The sequence below is a fragment of the Bos indicus genome, chromosome 17, assembly GCF_029378745.1.
Source record: "Bos indicus isolate NIAB-ARS_2022 breed Sahiwal x Tharparkar chromosome 17, NIAB-ARS_B.indTharparkar_mat_pri_1.0, whole genome shotgun sequence".
Classification (NCBI taxonomy): domain Eukaryota; kingdom Metazoa; phylum Chordata; class Mammalia; order Artiodactyla; family Bovidae; genus Bos; species Bos indicus.
In genome coordinates, this window is record NC_091776.1 from 10425458 (window position 1) to 10444368 (window position 18911).

The 18911-nt window shown below is 39.0% G+C and overlaps 1 protein-coding gene across 1 annotated transcript in view; it reads left to right on the forward strand.

Moving 5' to 3' along the window:
• Positions 1–18911, forward strand: part of PRMT9 (protein arginine methyltransferase 9) — a 34954-nt gene that overhangs the window by 3001 nt on the left and 13042 nt on the right. Inside the window, exons 3-9 of the mRNA XM_019977447.2 lie at positions 1396–1632; positions 2156–2323; positions 5322–5424; positions 6435–6541; positions 11600–11792; positions 14198–14381; positions 16906–17623. Of these exons, the coding sequence (XP_019833006.2) occupies positions 1396–1632; positions 2156–2323; positions 5322–5424; positions 6435–6541; positions 11600–11792; positions 14198–14381; positions 16906–17623 (1710 nt within the window). The remainder of the gene's footprint in view (positions 1–1395; positions 1633–2155; positions 2324–5321; positions 5425–6434; positions 6542–11599; positions 11793–14197; positions 14382–16905; positions 17624–18911) is intronic.

Sequence of the window (18911 nt, forward strand, 5' to 3'; positions counted from 1 at the left end):
GCAGCCATGAAATTAAAAGATGCTTACTCCTTGGAAAGTTATGACCAACCTAGACAGCATATTAAAAAGCAGAGACATTACTTTGTCAACAAAGGTCTGTCTAGTCAAGGCTATGGTTTTTCCAGTGGTCATGTATGGATGTGAAAGTTGAACCATAAAGAAAGCTGAGTGCTGAAGAATTGATGCTTTTGAACTGTAGTATTGGAAAAGACTCTTGAGAGTCCCTTGGACTTCAAGGCGATCCAACCAGTCCATCCTAAAGGAGATCAGTCCTGGGTGCTCACTGGAAGGACTAATGTTGAAGCGGAAACTCCAGTACTTTGGCCACCTGATGCAGAGAGCTGACTCATTTGAAAAGACCCTGATGCTGGGAAAGATTGAGGGCAGGAGGAGAAGGGGACGACAGGATGAGATGGGTGGATGGCATCACTGACTCAATGGACATGGGTTTGGGTGGACGCTGGGAGTTGGTGATGGACAAGGAGGCCTGGCGTGCTGCGGTTCATGGGGTCGCAAAGAGTCAGACACGACTGAGCAACTGAACTGAACAGAGAGGTATAGAAATAGAAATTGTGAGTAAACATTTAGAAATTTGAATAGCAGTTTGCGGTAAATCCAAGCACGTGGTCAGGTAACTCACTTGTTGAGGAGAGTATGGACCACTCTGAAATCTCTTGTGGGAGCTACACAGCAGCTAACTCTGTGCAGTACAAGTGTGTTGGTCTACAGATGGGGAGCTATTTTACAAAGAGAGGGAGTTTTTGGATGGTTTAAGAAGTACGGTGGTTTGATAGTTTTTTCCTTCCGTCTTTTATCGTTGATTTGCTCACATATAATTCAGTAGTAATTTTTGGGTGACTCACCTTTGATTTTTTTTCCTTCGGACACAATGACTCTCTTTTTGCAGTCATATTCACTTGGTTTCTGTTATTTTTAATTAAAATATATAATTTTAGTAACAAGTGTAAATTGGTCTGGCTGCAAATATGGCTAACTCTTGATGACCATTCTGCTCAGTTGAAAGCACAGTAGAGAGGCACCTGCTAGCCATAGGCGTTAGTATCTTTTACAGTGGAAGTGGTTTTTAGAATCCTGGTGTTCTAGAAAGTTGTTTAAATGGAAGATGACCAGGAGAGCTTCTACTACACGACAGTAAAGCAGTATTTCATAGTCAGGTCCTTGTTAGTGTCCTGGAATGCATAAATACAATAGGGATTCAGAAAGGAAAGAAGTAAATGAGACTCACAGTCCTCACCGAAGGCTTCCCAAGGAGACGACACTTGCGTTGGGTAGGATTTGGGGTGCTGGAGAGGGGTTCTCAGGCTAGATAAGTGACATGAACAATGGCATTGATAGTGTATAGTTGAATGTTTCATTTGTCATTTTCCATTCTAGAATGGGCTTTAGAGATGAAGCAGCTGGGTATTTTCATAAAGCAGTGAAGCTAAACCCTGATTTCAATGATGCAAAGGAGAATTTTTATCGTGTTGCAAACTGGTTGGTGGAACGCTGGCACTTTATCATGCTTAATGACACCAAAAGGAATACGATCTATAACGCAGCAATCCAGAAGGCAGTGTGTTCAGGCTCCAAAAGTGTTTTGGATATTGGAGCAGGAACTGGAATACTAAGGTTTGTTGGCATTGTGTTTTAATTACATATAGATGTATACTAATGTAAATTAATGATTTTATCAAATGTGGAAAATTTTGACAGTGAAATTTAATAATCTAGTATAAATTAATCTATAGATTAATTTCTTATAATCTTGTTATGATTATTCATGCAACTGTTATTATTGTCATTTTTGCTATAACTTTTACTTTATTAAGAACTTGACATAGCCACCAAGAAACATTTGGAGTTATTGAAATTTTGCATAATCCTTTTACGAGTAGGTTTTTCATTAATGTTCTGGTTGAGTCTAGTTTTTAAAAGTCTAATTAGCATTCTGCATGACAGTTGTCTTAATAAGGTGGATGTTATGATTTATTGTCTGATTTGTTTCTTGGTGAGAATATTAGTTCATTTTTTTCAAATGCAGAGTCAATAATGGTTGTGGTGAAGAATAAAAGGAAAACTCCATGTTTCATAATTTCACTGAAATTTAAAAACAGTAGATTATTTTTTAACGGAACACTTTTTCCCCTTGTAGCATGTTTGCCAGGAAAGCTGGAGCACATTCTGTGTATGCCTGTGAGTTATCCAAGACCATGTATGAACTGGCCTGTGATGTAGTGGCAGCAAACGAGATGGAAGAAGGGATCAAACTCTTGCACATGAAGTCGCTTGACATAAAAATTCCAAAACACATTCCTGAAAGGTATTACGCCATGCACTAATTTTACTGTTTATAGCCCACTATTTTATTTCTTAAGAATTAAGATATTCACATTTCTAGCTTCTAGTCCAAATAGAAATGCTGAGACCTTTATATTGTGAAGGTACAGATACAGGATAGTTCAGCATAAGATGGGTTTTCATAATAAGGTCATATTCTTGACAAAGAAGATTTAAAGATCTTGAGAAAAATATGCAGCAAGGGATTCAATCAATAAACTTCAGCTTTAGCAAGTTACTTTATCTTTGTTCATTCTAGTATTTCAGTTGTGGAAATGGATCATACCTCCTCTGTGGTCCATAGCTGTTTAAAAATTGTAAACATAATGCAAGAGTTGATTAAGCTTGATGGACTTAATCACATTTGGTGTTAATATTCTTGGCTAAAATGAAAGCTTTGGAAGCATCAGCTGTCGACGTATTTTGACTTCCCCTCTTCAAATACTTTGACTATTATGTCATAAGTCTCAGCTTTTTAGTGTTATTTCATTTTGATCCATATCACAAGGGGATGGAATTTTAGAGCTAGGGGGGATTGAAAAATCGTCTGGTCCCACCAACTGTCATTCTTAGATACAGTTTTCTCTGTGCAGCACTTGTGTTACTACCTCCCCTGGGTCGTCTCTCTTTTCATTTTACTGAAATTCAGTTCACGTTGAAACAGGGCTTGTTTATACTGTGTCATACATGGGACTCTGATTTTGAAAAGTCTTCTTCCATCTATGTATAAGAATATTTAACTTTACATGATAGCTGTGCTTTTCAGTTGTCTCTATTTGTTTTCATGAAGTCCTGTTGGATTGTTTAGGCAGATATTAAACACATTTTATAGAATCAGCGTCCTCAATTGTCTTAGACTGACCAGGCTGCGGTTAACAGAATACCACAGCCTAGGTGGCTGAAACTACAGACGTTTATCTTCTCACGGCTCTGGAGGCTGGAAGTCCATGATCGTGGGTGCCGGCAAATTTGGTTTCTGGCAGGAGCTCTCTTCCTGGCTTTGCAGATGGCCATCCTGCTCTGTCCTTACATGGCCTTTCCTCTGTGGCCGCAGGGAGAGAGAGATCACTGCTGTGATCACCTCCACTTTTATTAGGACACAGGTCCCATCGGATTAGGACTTCACTCTTACGACCTCATTGAGCCTTAATTAACCTCGTAAAGATCTATCTCCAAATATAGTCATACTGAGGGTTAGAGCTTCAATGTGACTTTTGGTTGGTACCCAATTCAGTACATAGTGTGAATCAGTTACATTACCTTAATCCACTTTTTTCTCACACATAGTATTATAGAAAGGATGTATTGGCTTTGAATGAAGAGATATGGTTTATAATAATAATAATAATTTGTTGTTGTTTAGGCACTAAGTTGTGCCCAACTCTTTGCAACCCTGTGGACTGTAGCCTGCCAGGGTTCTCTCTCCTTGGGGTTTCTTCGGCAAAAATACTGGAGCGGGTTGCCATTTCCTTTTCCAGAGGCTCTGCCGACCCAGTGATCGAACTCATGTCTCCTGCACTGCAGGCAGATTCTTTACTGCTGAGCCACCAGTGAAGCCCGATAATTAATAATGATTTATTTTTACCTTGGGCAAATCTGGAGACTTGAAGATATCAGATGATTTGAGATGCTTTTTGCATTCTAAATATATGCAGTCATAAATACTGAAAATCTTGTGTATGTGTATACACTACTGGGTTTAGGCACAGTGCCATACTGTGCTTCAGTCGTGTCCAACTGAAGTCGTGGTCCCATGGACCACAGCCCGCCGGACTCCTCTGCCCATGGGATTCTCCAGGCAAGAATACTGGAATGGGTTGCCATTCCCTTCTCCAGGGGATCTTCCCGACTCAGGGATTGAACCCACCTGTCTTACGTCTAACCTGCATTGGCAAGTGGGTTCTTAACCACTAGTGCCACCTGGGAAGCCCACGGGCACAGTAGAAGATACTAAAGTTGCTTTCTGTTACCAAGGCAGCTGTAGTCAAGACAGGAAGATAAGGATTATTCTTGAAAATACCTTTTCCTTGTAACTACAGAAATGAATGATACTGGCAGTGAGTACTAAAGAAGTTCGACGAAGGGAGAGATTTTTTTAGGGTGTGTTTTTGAATGAGATTTTCTAGAAAGAATGGACAGAGACCAGAAGTCTGTGGGTTAGGCTTTGGTGAAAAGTCCAGGTGTGGGTAAAGCACGAGTGGTGATGGGAGAGGGGCAGTGAACATATGAGAGATACACATGGATGATGGAGGTGGAGGAGGGGTTTGGGGGGCAGGCTTTCTCACTGCACTACCTGTTGTCTGTAGGGAGTCATTGATGGTAGAAAGTATTTTTACAGAATATTGGGGATAGATGTCCAGTAACTCAGGGTTAAGGAGGGGGACTGGTAAAAGTAATGGATATGAACCAATCCTTAGGGTTTAGGCAATGAAGGAATAACCCAGGAGGCAGCAAGTCAAGTGAAGGTTGTCTGTGACCTTCCCAGCCAGGAAGCTGCCAGTGGAGAACAGAGGAGCTTTAGAGGAACATTAGAGTTCCTTAGGATTCAAGGGTAGGTGTTCGGAGAAGGCAATGGCACCCCACTCCAGTACTCTTGCCTGGAAAATCCCATGGACAGAGGAGCCTGGAAGGCTGCAGTCCATGGGGTCACTAGGAGTCGGGCACGACTGAGCGACTTCACTTTGACTTTTCACTTTCATGCATTGGAGAAGGAAATGGCAACCCACTCCAGCGTTCTTGCCTGGAGAATCCTAGGGACAGGGGAGCCTGGTGGGCTGCCATCTGTGGGGTCGCACAGAGTCGAACACGACTGAAGTGACTTAGCAGCAGCAGCAAGGGTAGATGTTAAACATGAAATGTATGAGAAAATTTTATATTTGTGCTGTGTCTATAATATATTCTTCCTTTTCTCAGCTTTGACATCTTTTACGTAAATAGCATGATATTTTACTTACATATATCTTTAAAAAATCATTCTATAGAGTGTCCCTAGTTGTAACAGAAACTGTCGATGCAGGTTTATTTGGAGAAGGAATTGTGGAGAGTTTGATTCATGCATGGGAACATTTACTTTTGCAGCCAAAGGTAAGCAGCTTGAAAACACTTAAATTTGATTAAGAATTCATTATTCAGTAGACGGTTCATTGAGCCCCTAGCATAGTTGCAAAGCAGTAGGAGATGCGTCTCACTGTTGAGGTATATACTGTATAGCTGGCAAGAGATCCGTGTGAACAAAAACATTTAATAACATAGTGCAGTGTATTCTTGTGTGCCCAAATGGGGTATGCAGGCAGAAAATACTCCAGGAAGGAGTTCTTAGGAATTGAGGTTATGTGATGAAGGGATTGACTCTGGAATTCTTGAGTGAGGTTGAGAAATGGAAGTATTTTGAGCTTTACAGCTTCACTGCTCGAATTGTATATTTGGAAAATTTACCAAAAGAGAATGTAGTGGGTAACTTGTGTGGTATGATTTTAAGGTACCACTTGGACCTAGGCTGGACAGAATTGACTGTTATAGTTGCCAGGTTGTATTTTACATTGAAATCCTCTACTGTGGCCCATAAACTGTAGCTTTCGTGTATATATTGATATATGTATTATGAAAGAAAGGATTTTAACATGTCATAAGAATTGACTACTTACAGAAAATCATTTGGATTTAAAATAGCTAATGAAAGGTTGAGAGAAGAGCAGTTTGTTTTTCAAGTAGGTAATGGTGATTTTGGCCTCTTCATTAAAGTCATTCCCAAAGATCTTTTCTTGTGTACAAACTTAGAGGCTTCTAGCTCCCACCTCCCTCCTTCCCATTCTTCCTACTAGTACTTAAAAAAAGAAAAAAATTTATACGTATATACACACACACATGAGTATATATGATATATGTATACTTACACATATATATTCATATATATATATAAAAAAATGGAAGTAAACTTTTTAAAGAAAAGAAACCCTTAATCTGCTTATCATTAACTATTGTTTTTCTAAGCTTTCTTATAAATTTTCATAGCTTGCCATCATACACACATATTTTGACAAAAATATTTTGACATCAATGTAGCAGAATATAATTTTTTACTGTTGTATTTTTAGACCAAAGGTGAAAATGGTGATTGTGAAAAATATGGGAAAGTTATACCAGCAAGTGCTGTTATATTTGGGATAGCAGTAGAATGTGCAGAGATAAGAAGACATCATAGGTAAGTGATTATTTAAATAGTAAATATTAAAAAATATTTCAGTAATTTTGAGGAGTTGCCTGTACTTAAAAGGTTATTTAGTGGACATTCGGATGAGAACGTATCATCTTCTGACTTTTAAATTCATGATATTTATTCCAGTCTTAATTTTATTTTTGCCTTTTTTTTTTTTTCTTTTTGCATCTTTAAAACTTTCTTCAAAACTAAGACTCTTAGATTAACAGTCAGCTTTCAATTTTCTAGGGGAAAATTTAATTTTGAAACAACATAGTATCCTTTTGATGTGTGATAGATTCCTGAGAAATATACTAAGTTCAAACTAATTTTAGAGTGAAATAAAAATTTCCATGTGAAAATAATTTTATTTCTCCCAGTTTTCTGTTCTTAATAACTTAGTATTATGTTTTGTTGGTGGGTGGGATGAAATTTCAGGATCTTTGTACCCTTGAGATTCTGAGATTTATGCAGTGTGATACAGGTGAAAACTTTTTTTAGTTATAAAAACTTCTTGGTTACTTCTTTTTCTTGAACATTAATGAATTTTTTATTTTGCTAAAGTATTGATCCATATTGTTTCAGGACTTTTTAAGGAGGCCCTCCATCTGATAACTCAGTAGTAGTAAATGTAACACATAAATATTTTAGGAAATACTGATGATTGAAAGAAGAAAATAAAAATCATCCTGAACGCCTCACTGGTAGAAAACTACTGTTCATCTTTATAGTATATTTTTCCTTACACTCCTCAATGCATGTTACGGGATGATAAGTAAAAGTAGTTAGTGATTGGTAGGGAACAGGCACTAACCAAAAAGTGGCCTTTGCCAGCAGATTGGCTGAATTAGAGTTAGATAATTGGTTGTCAGCTCTGTGTAAGTAAATGTGTGTGTGTATAAATTTTGCTTCAGTAAAAATGATCAGTATCAGTAAATATTTTAAAATATCAGTAAATATATTAGCTTTAGTGAGCCTCTTCATGTTAATAGATTTGCTTCATGATTTCTTAAAGTCAGTTTCCTAGTGTTACAGTTCCCAGAGTTTAGAGGTTTTAAGTTTTAAGAAGCTTGGTTTATTAGATATAAAAACTAGAAATAAAAAGTAATTTATTGATGCAGATATAGAAAAAAAAAGATCAGTATAACACAATAACGACTCTAGATACACCTTTGAATTTATAGGGATTTAGTGTGTGATACAGATGAGGTATTTCAGATGAGTGGAGAAAGGATAAACTATTCGGTAAGTGGAGATGAAGCACTTCACTTGCGCTCAGTCGTGTCTGACTCTTTGCAACCCCATAGACTCCAGCACGCCAGCCTCCCTGTCCTTCATATGGTTAAAGTTAGATCTTTACTTTTAATTCCAAAATGAATTAAGTATCTAAGTGTAAAAAATCCATTAAGTGGTGAAGGGTTTCCAAAGCAAAACAGAGGGAGGATCTAGAAGCCATAAAAGATTGACAAATTTAACACATTAAAAAACAAATTGTATATCTGGTGAAAGATAGTATAAAGTTAAAAGGCAGATGAAAAGCTGAGGTAAAATTTCCAACTTTTAGAATAAAGCTAAGTTGGAGAAGACTCTTGAGAGTCTTCTTGGACAGCAAGGAGATCCAACCAGTCCATCCTAAAGGAGATCAGTCCTGAGTGTTCACTGGAAGGACTGATGTTGAAGCTGAAACTCCAATACTTTGGCCACCTGATTGGAAGAGCTGACTCATTTGAAAAGACCCTGATGCTGGGAAAGATTGAGGGCAGGAGGAGAAGGGGATGACAGAGGATGAGATGGTTGGATGGCATCACCGACTCAATGGACATGGGTTTGGGTGGACTCCAGGAGCTGGTGATGGACAGGGAGGCCTGGCGTGCTGCAGTCCTCAGGGTTGCAAAGAGTTGGACGTGACTGAGCGACTGAACTGAACTGAAACATATTTGCAATTGTCTATTAATGAGAGAAATGGAAATTAAATCAACAGAATAACATTTTTAACTGTTTACATTCTAAAACATTAAAAATGATTGATAAGGGGAATTCCCTGGTGGCCCAGTGGTTGGGACTCCACACTTTCACTGCCGAGGCCCCAGGTTTGATCCCTGGTCGGGAAAGTGAGATCCTGCAAGCCCCACAGTGTGGCCCAAAAAAGAGATAAGATCCTACTTTCTCATGTTGTTGTTTAGTCACTGAGTTGTGTCCGACTTTTTTGAGACCCCATGAACTGTAGCCCACCAGGTTCCTTGTTCGTGGGATTTCCCAGGCAAGAATACTGGAGTGGGTTGCCATTCCCTTCTCCAGGGGATCTTCCTGGCCCAGGCATTGAACCTGGGTTTCCTGTGTTGGCAGATGGATTCTTTACCACTAAGCCACCAGGGAAGCCTATTTTCTCTTAGATATGGGAGACTGTATACCCTGTTGGTGCAACATTTTAGTAGCTCAATTTGGCGTTATCTAACAAAACTAAAGGTGTGTATAGTCTTTTACGTGATGTTTCTACTTCTGATAATTTGTCCTAATAAATAAACATGTGTACAGGGATGCTTACTATAACACTGTAATTGGAAAAACCAAAACAAAAAACCATCTGCATACTTACTGCACTCTGATAAAACATTCACTTTGCAGGTGAGAAAAGGAGACAGGTAAGCTGCATATGTAGAGAGGGAAAGAAGTTAGTGACGGTTAGTGAAAAGACAGCCACAATTCTAGGAGCAGTGAGCTCTTGGCTTTTACATACCATGCCTCACCACGGGGAATTATAACTCTGGAGAAATGGCTGCTTCCCAGACTGGGGCAGAACAGACTGAAGATGACTGTGAAATAACTGGGGCAGAAACTTAAGGAACTGCCGAAGAAAATGATGTGGGTGGTTAAAGGTCACAGGAGCATGTTTGGAAGTGTCTCCCACTAGCCAAATCTTGGACATTTTAAGCACCAAGATATATAAGGGCAGTTCCATTGAATAAAGTAAGAATCCATAAATCCCTATTTATAACAAATAGATTAATAAATGGAACTAAGATCCTGCAAGCAACATGGTATGGCCAAAACAAAATAAAATTGTCAAAGGATAGGACAGCTAAATTGAAATCATGATCCTGTATTGGGACTGGTCAGGGGGAGTTAGTTTTGATTTATTGATTCAGTTAATAAATACAGAATATGAAATATATTCTAATATGAAGATGAAATAATACTGTATTTGATAACTTATGATTAAAGTATCCTTGTTTATAATAAAGATACACGGAAGTATATATATGAAAGGATAAATGGGTATGATGAATGCAATTTTCTCTGAAATGGCTCAGAAGAAAGAATATATGTGGAGAGAGAGAGAATATGATAAAAATAATGTGGTAGACTATTAAAAACTCGATGACCGTGGTTAAAGGATGTGAGAGTTCTTTAGACGACACTGGAAGCCTTTCTATAAATTTGAAATCATTTTCAAAATAAAGAGTTAAGAGCAGAGGAAAATAAGTACAGTGGGTCTGAGGCAGTATCCACAGGTTATTATTACACACGTAAAGAAAAGGTGGGAGGGATACACAGCACACTTCTAACAGAAGAAATGGATACTGCGAAGGTGGACTTTCACTTTTTACTACATTGTTTGAAGTTTTGACAATAAATTTATATTCATGTATTTGGTAAGAAATTGAAAGGGAACTTGTCACATTCTTTTTGTTTCTATAACTTGTGATTTCTCATTTAGTTATTGTTAAACTCATTAATACTTCCATTTGACAATCCATCTTTTTAGAATATAACAAAATAATTTCTAGTAGTCGACTGTTTCAAGCCCTGTAAAGACAGGCTAATAAATGAGTGTGTATGAGAAGAGGTCGAAGTGTTTCCTGTTACAAGATGGTGTTTCTAAAATGCTCATGAAGTGAAGTGTTTTTTTTTTTTCAGTGTAAATTTTTACTGACATCAAACATTGTTAGAGCAAGCACATAAACCATACATTTACGGTGGATTCATGAAGTTGATACACTGTGTACCAGTGCTCAGATCAAGGTCCAGAACACCACCCCCACCCCAACAGGTCCTTAGGAAGAAGCCCCTTCCAGTTACCAGCGCCCCACACCCCCAGGAGTATCTACTGTCTTGACTTCTAACACCATAGATTATTTTGCGTGTTTTGAATTCCATACAAATGGTATCCTACATTGTGAATGCTCATGCCTGCCTGCCTTATTTCAGCACGTCTGTGTTCTTGTGTGTGGTTTGTTGGTTCTCATTGCTGTGGACTATGCCTGTTGTACGAATACACCACAGTGCATTCCTTCCTTCTGCTGGTGATGGATGTTTAGGTCATATCCAGCTTGGGGAGTATTGTGTTTATAGCACAGCTGTAAACATTCTTAAACATTCTTTTGGTGGTTGTGTGTATGAATTTCCCTTGGTCATGTTTCTGGAAGTGCAAATGTCAGACACCTTGAGGTTCCCATATTAAGACTGAATCTAAAATAATAGTCACGTTCCACTTGAACAGGAACTATGAAACTCTTCCAGAGTGGTCTTTTTAATTTTATATTCCTACCAGTAGTATATAAGACTGTATTCTTATCAATACTCGATATGGACTGTTTATTTTCCCCATTCTGTTCGTTGGGTAGCATGGCTTTAATTTCATTTCCCTCATGACTGACTCTTCATATTGGCTATTTGTTCTTTTGTGAAGTGTCTGAGTCTTTTGCTCATTTTTGGTTTTATTGTGGGGATTAAAAAATGTATTTTGGATATTTGTCCTTTGTTGAGTAGATGCATTACAAATCTCTTCTACTCAGTGGCTTGCCTTTAACATTCTTCCTGGGTATCTTTTGATGAGTGGAGTTCTTAATTTTAATGTACACCTATTATTTGTTTTTGTTTATAGTTAGTGATTGTGTATGTCACTGTGTTTAAGAAACCTTTGTCTATCATGTTTTATTGTATTTTTATGCTTATTTTTGCTGGATTCAGTATTAGACGGTGTTACTTGATTCTTTAAAAAGAAAAAAAAAAAACAAACAACTCATCTTTTTCCCTTTCCTCTCTCATTCCCCTTCTCACCAGGGTGGGTGTTAAGGACGTTGCTGGAATCAGTTTGCCAACCAATGTGAAATTTCAGAGCCCAGCTTATTCTTCTGTAGATGGAGAAGAAACAATTGAACCTTATACAACTGAAAAGATGAGTCGAGTTCCTGGAGGATATTTGGCTCTTACAGAGTGCTTTGAAATTATGACAGTAGATTTCAACAATCTTCAGGTAAAAATAAAAATTTAGTTACTGGTTTTAAGTGTTAAATTTCACGCATTGTTTAAAATAGTTAATACATAGGACAGTCTTACGAGTAGGCATGGGATTCCACTTACTGTATGTAATGAAAATGATTATTTGCTTTACTTTTAAATACAGAGGGAAACAATCCCTAAGGTTTTTGGGACTGTACAGTGTACCTGGCACTTTCACGTGTATTCCTAGGAGGCTCGCTTGTTTATTTCTGTGTTTTTTGGTTGTTCCGGGCCTTCGTTGCTGCGCGTGGACCTCTTCTAGTTGCGGCGAGTGGAGGCTCCTCTCTGTTGCAGAGCATGGGCTTCTCATTGCAGTGTCTTCTCTCGTGGCAGAGCACAGGCCCGAGGACTTGCAGGCTTCAGTAGGTGCCGCGTAAGAGCTTAGTTGTCCCGCGGCACGTGGGATTTTCCCGCACCAGGGATCAAACCCGTTTCACCTGCGTTGGCAGGCGGATTCTTATCCACCGTAACATCAAGGAAGTCCTGAGGTTGCTCTTAAAACAGCACTGCAACAGTTACAATTATCCTTGTGCCGTTACGTTAATCCCACCCCCCAGATATGAATGCAAGGGCAGTGATCATAACCTAGGTCTTCCAGGCTTTCTCTTTGTCTTTCATTTCAGATTAGCAGTATTCCTTGAAATGAAGCATAACTCAGATCTCTAGGTTGTCTGTGTGGTAGGGTGACCAGCCACCTTGGCTTGCACAGGACTAAGCAGCTCCTGAGAAACGGTCTTGGGCAAACCAGGACAAGCTGGTATCATCCTGATGTGTCTGTGTGTGTGTGAGGGCCCTGCGCTGAGCAAAGAAAGAGCCCAGGGAGTTGGAGAAAGTTACATCAAGTCTTTCTCTGGTGATCTTTAAGTAAGGCTAAATGTTTAAGTATATTAACCTTAAGTACATTAAGATCTTGAGGTGAAACTTGCCAGGGGACAGAAGACTTTGTGTCATTTTCGCCTAAGATCTTTATAATTTAATAAAAGCTTTCCCCTATTAATTGTTAATTTTTGTTTTGTTTTGTTTTGAGGTGATCTGGAACTAAATTAATACTTTGGCATTGCTGAGACTGAGCTTTGTCAGCATTTCTTTTCTGTTATAACAGTGTTACAATTTTTTTTGTTGTTGTTCTTTTAAGTCCTCATCCCTGCATGACTACACACCTCCCTTCCTCAGTCCTTACCCCTCCCCCCATCCCACCTCAGTCTCCAGACACAAACCCAGGTTAACATCTGTGCTTCAAAGTGAGTGAAAGTCAGTCATGTCTGACTCTTTGTGACCCCATGGACTATGCGGTCCATGGAATTCTCTAGGCCAGAATACCGGAGTGGGTAGTCCTTCCCTTTTCCAGGGGATCTTCACAACCTAGGGATCAAACCCAGGTCTCCCACATTGCAGGTGGATTCTTTACCAGCTGAGCCACAAGGGAAACCCAAGAACACTGGAGTAGGTAGCCTATCCCTTCTCTGGTGGATCTCCCCAACCCAGGAATTGACCTTTCCCCAACCGGGGTCTCCTGCATTGCAGGCGGATTCTTTACTAAGTGATAGTCCATAAATCGTTAAGTTCCAATGATCTGAGTTCTATTGATTTATTAGAGTGGCTCACAGAATCAGGGAAGCATTTTACTTATTAGGCTCTTAAGCATTACTTATTACTTACTACGCATTTTACTTATTAGGCTTATTAGATAAGGATGTACCTTGGGAACAGTCACATGGAGGAGATGCATAGGCATAGGGGTGAGCGAAGGCAAGCAGGGCTCCCGTGCCGTCCCCAAGAGCATCATGCTCCTCGAATCTCCACATGTTCACCAAGTGTTCCAATATTTTAATGTTTCTTCTCTGCAACAGCCCCCCGCCCCCAAAAAAACCACCTTATTAAGACCTTAAATTTGAAAGTAATATCTGCCTGTTTAACATTTTCAAGTAATACATTAAGAAGGAAGAAGAAAAAAGGATGTATCTTCCTTTTTAAAATCTAGGTCCTTCTTTCCCCAGGTCACCAGCTTGAAATATCTCTTTTCAGACTTGTTTTTCTAACCTGCACACACACACACACACACACACGCACGAATGCACACACACATTTTTTAGGATAGAATAACCCCGACTGCTTCAGCACTGGCTGCCTTTGTTCAGCAGTGCATCGTGGACGTTTTCTGCATCAGTAGTATGTATCTGCCTCACTGTAGTAACTCACGGTGTCCAGTGCCGTGTACTGTACATCACGCTCTCCCCTCCATTGTGCTTAGTTGGTTGTAGTTGTGCTGTGATACTGATCCCGAGGGTTCTGGGCGGGGCTGATGGGAAGTGATATGACGCTGGGGCATGCATGGATTAAATGTCTAAAATCCTCTTGTTCCTTCTACATTTTTGTCAGGAATTAAAAAGCCTTGCAACTAAAAAACCTGATAAAATTGGCGTCCCTGTTATTAAAGAAGGTGTACTTGATGCTATTGTGGTTTGGTTTGTACTCCAGCTTGATGACGAACACAGTCTATCCACAAGTCCTAGTGAGGAAACGTGCTGGGAACAGGCTGTATACCCTGTTCATGATCTTGCAGGTATATCTTGTCTAATTTTTTGTTGTTTTTCTCTTTTAAAAAAACATGTTGTCTTAATCGTCTAAGCATTTGAGTCAGTATCAAAAATTCACTTTGAATATGAAGTTTCTAGTCAAGGAAGATTGGTTAAATCTTTCAGAATTTGCTCTTTGTTTTTTAAAAGTAGTTTTAAGTAATATGTATGGTTAAGAAGAGGGACTAAAATCGACATGTACACACTGCTGTATTTAAACTAGGTAACTGACAAGGATCCACTGCAGTGCACAGGGAACTCTGCTGCATGCTTTGTAATAACCTAAATGGGAAAAGAATTTGAAAAAGAATAGACGCGTGTACACGTGAAACTAACACAACGTTATTAATCAACTATACTCCAATATTTTAAATAAAAAAAGGTGAAAACACAAATCTGCTGCATACCACTCAAAAACATCTATCATTAAATCATGTCTCAGCTCTTATTACTCTTGATAGGAGTAGATGAGAGAAATGCTAGTCCACTTTTTTGGAACACAGTGGAGAAATATTACTTACAGAGCAGAAGTTCTTATCGCTCACAGAATCTGATGGCATCTGTGGAGCCCCAGGCCCTAAAAATATGCACACTCACATAAATACAGAATCTTGCAGTTTAGAGCTCATGAATCCATGGACTTACCTAGGGAAGTCTTATGTTAAAGATCCCTTTTATTTACTTATTTTTTAAAAAATATATTTATTTTTTATCATGTGGGATCTCCTAGTTGTGGCATATGGGATCTAGTTCTCTGAACAGGGATCGAACCTGGGCCCCCTTATTAGGGAGCATGGAGTCTAAGCCACTGGACCACCAGGCGAAGTCCCAAAGATAACTTTGTTATAAAGAAAGTTTTTAGTAGTAATTTGATGTGGTTCGGTATAGTTTACAGCAGCTGTATTACATAGAAAAATTCTACTGTTTTATAACTGGAAGGTAATATTTACTTCTGTATAGTCTCTCAATCAAGGATCTAATTTGGCAAGGCCATTAAGTCATGGAATCAGTATAGTATTGTGGCAGAGTATGGTTCGAGAGTCAATCAGGTAAATTTGAAATTGGATCTTTGCTAACACTGACTCCTTCGCTGGTCTTGCTGGTTATTTCTTAGAGCTTTTGTTATGTGATTTATAAAAACGGAAGGGTGCTGGGAATCCCCTGGTGGCCCAGGGGTTAGGACCCCCAGCTTTTGTCGTGGGGCACCGGTTTCAATCCCTGGTCAGGGAACTAGGGTCCTGTAAGCTGTGTTGCAGTCGTGCTAAAAAAGAAAAGTGAGGGGGTGACAGTGCTGTCTACTTTGCAGGATTGTTGTGGAGTTATTAGACATCCCAGGGGTAAAAGGCGTACCATAGTGACTAGCGCCGAATAAGTAACATTTAAAAATTCTGTTTATTCTAACTCTCAGTAACTTAGATGGCGTTAAAAAAAAATCCTTAAGGAAAGGATATTTTAAGCGTGTAAACACAAGAAAGGCAACTTGTATTTTCAGCTGGCTCTATGGCTGAGAAGGAGGAGCAATTATATGTTTACACTTTAAAGTTTTACCACATGTGAAAGCTCAATACAGTTTTTTTATTATTATTACTTTTGTTTATTTATTTTTGGTGGCACTAGGTCCGCATTGCTAGTTGTGATGAGAGGGGGCTACTCTTTTTTTGCAGTGCCCAGGCTTCTTGTTCAAGTGGCTGCTTTTGTATGGAGCACAGGCTCTAGACGCATGGGCTTCAGGAGTCGCATCTTGTGGGCTTAGTGGTTGCAATTCACAGGCTCTAGAGCGTGGGCTCAGTGGTGCTGGACTTTAGAGCCGATGGCATGTGGGATCTTCCCGGTTCAGGGATCGAACCTGTGTCCCCTGCATGGGCGGGCAGATTCCTAACCACTGTACCACCAGGGAAGTCCACGATGTAGTTTTTATTGTAGGACTCAGTCCTTCCTTACATTTTCAAATTTCTAAACATTCAAGGATATCTAAATACAGTTAAGAAATATTACTGATAAGGTGCTATTGAATGCTGCCTTGTTCTTTCAGAAATTTCTCTAGAGAAAAGAATGTCCCTTTAAGCTAAAGTGAGGTTTGGTATTGATTTCTGAATTTCATTTATCTTTGTGATTGCTGGCTTCATTAACAAGATTGGGAGTCTCCTGTAGTCCTTCCCCCACCCTCTATTTTGGGGTCATTGATGATACGTAGTGATTACAGTAAAAGCACTATAATGCTGTTAGGTAGGGTCAAATAATGAGCTGTTGAATCTGTTTTGCTGTTAAGTTAATTGGCTCTTCAAACCTCATTTTTTCCTTATGTAAAGCTGAAGGCGTTTCCCTAGTTTTTTTTTTTTTTAAACATAGATTAATTCACTTAATTGTAATTAAGTAAATAAATGTAGTCTTTCCTGTAGTTGTTTAAAAAATGGAGGGAGGACCGAGGTGTTTGTGTGATCCTTGGGCTTATAAACACTCATAGTCATCGATTACTTTTTTTTAATTTTTCTTTCTTCCTGTTTTACAAAGACTACTGGATAAAGCTTGGGGACGAGGTGATAATGGAAGTGTCTTGTCAAGATTGTTACTTAAGAATCCAGAGTATCAGTGTCTTCCATTCAGAACATGAGATGGAGGTCGGGAAAAGTTTTACCAGGAATAAAGACTTGCTGTCTTTCGGAAATGAGGCTGAACTCTGTAGCGCTCTGGCCAACCTTCAGACCAGTAAGCCAGATGTTGTGGAGCAGCTATGTGTATTGGAATCCACAGAAATCGCTCTGCTTAATAACATCCCATACCACGAAGGCTTTAAAATGGCAATGAAGAAAGTGTTGTCTTCATTGACTCCGGAGAAACTGGGTCAGGCCATGGATACTCAGTGTCAGAATAACGAGATGAGCTATGAAAGTGGACCGAGTAATTCTGACCAGAGCACCCCTGAGCCTTTGTATGTGTTAGACGTGTCTGAGGGCTTCTCTGTTCTGCCTGTAATTGCTGGCACCCTCGGGCAGGTTAAACCTTACAGTTCTGTGGAGAAAGACCAGCATCGTGCGACTCTGGACATCATATGTGAAGCCAATCACTTTCCTAAAGACACACTTGAGTTTTGGTTGAGACACGTGGAAGATGAGTCTGCTGTGTTGCAAAGGCCAAAATCAGACAAGTTGTGGAGTATAATTATATTGGATGTCATTGAGCCATCTGGACTCATTCAGCAGGAAATAATGGAAAAGGCTGCAATATCCAGGTAAAACACCAAAATACAACCTGTGGATTATGTGAGCTCAGACTTCTTGTAAACTCTTTTAGTTCCTTAATAGTGTAACTGCATGAATGAGTCATGATCATTGTGTGTTCCTTAAGCTTTGCTTTTCAGGACCTGTGACTTCATGTCTTTCTTTTTCCGTGCATGTTACTATTGAGTACCCCCCCCCCGCCAAAGGAATCCCCCCTGAATTTATAGGTTTTAACTTTTGTGTTATGCAAACAGTATAGGAGCACTGGTGAGAATACAGACCAAATTGTGGCAGCAGAAGGCAGATTGTTAGGGAAAAAGTGTTTGCTTATATAGTTAACTATATTTTAGGCTTCATATGCATTTTCTTTTGTTAACCACATTTACCCTTTCATATGAGGTAACCAGTAAAAATCACTACCATTTTCTATTCTTTAAAACAAACTTGTACATACCCTAGATTATGGGGATATAGAGGTCTGACATACATGCATACATAGAAATATACACTCATTCTCTCTCTCAAAATTTTAAACAGGTGTACTTTAGATAGATTGTAGAACAAGGAGCTGAAAGGGTTAGAATCTAGTCTCGAATTTGTCCCTGAATTCCTAAAGTAGTAAAATTTTCTGTAAGCCATTTAATACCTCTTGTCTCCAGTTATGAAATGAGGGGTCCTGGACTTTGAAGGCAGTTTAGCTCTCCGAATTTGTCACATAAATGAGGTTTGACTTATTTGGCAGAATCACCGTGGAAAGATGTACTATTTTCCTAACAGTTTATTTTTAGTTTTGATTTAATTCTTTTTCTGATTTTTTTTTATTGTGGTAAAATGAACATAACATGAAATTTTTCATCTTAGCCATCTCTAAGTTCAGCGGTATTATTATTATAAATATTTTAGTAATATTGTGCAATCATTACCTCCAGCCATTCTCATAACTCTTTTCATCTTGTAAAACTGAAACTTTATACCCATTAAACAATAATTCTTCACCCCACCCTCCCCACAGCTGCTTACAGCCACCATTCTACTCTCTGCTTCTGTGAGTTTGACTACTCTACATCATATGACTGGAATCATGCAGTTTTTTTTTTGGGGGGGGGTGTGTGTGTGTGTATGACTGTCTTATTTCACTTAGCATATTATTCTCCAGGTTCATCCATGTTGTAATACATGTAAGAATTTCTTTCCTTGTTAAGTTGGAATAATGTTCCTTTGTATGTATTATGTTGTCGCATTTTGCTTATCCTCACATAGATGGACTGATGAGTTATTTTAGTGGGAAACAATTTATAT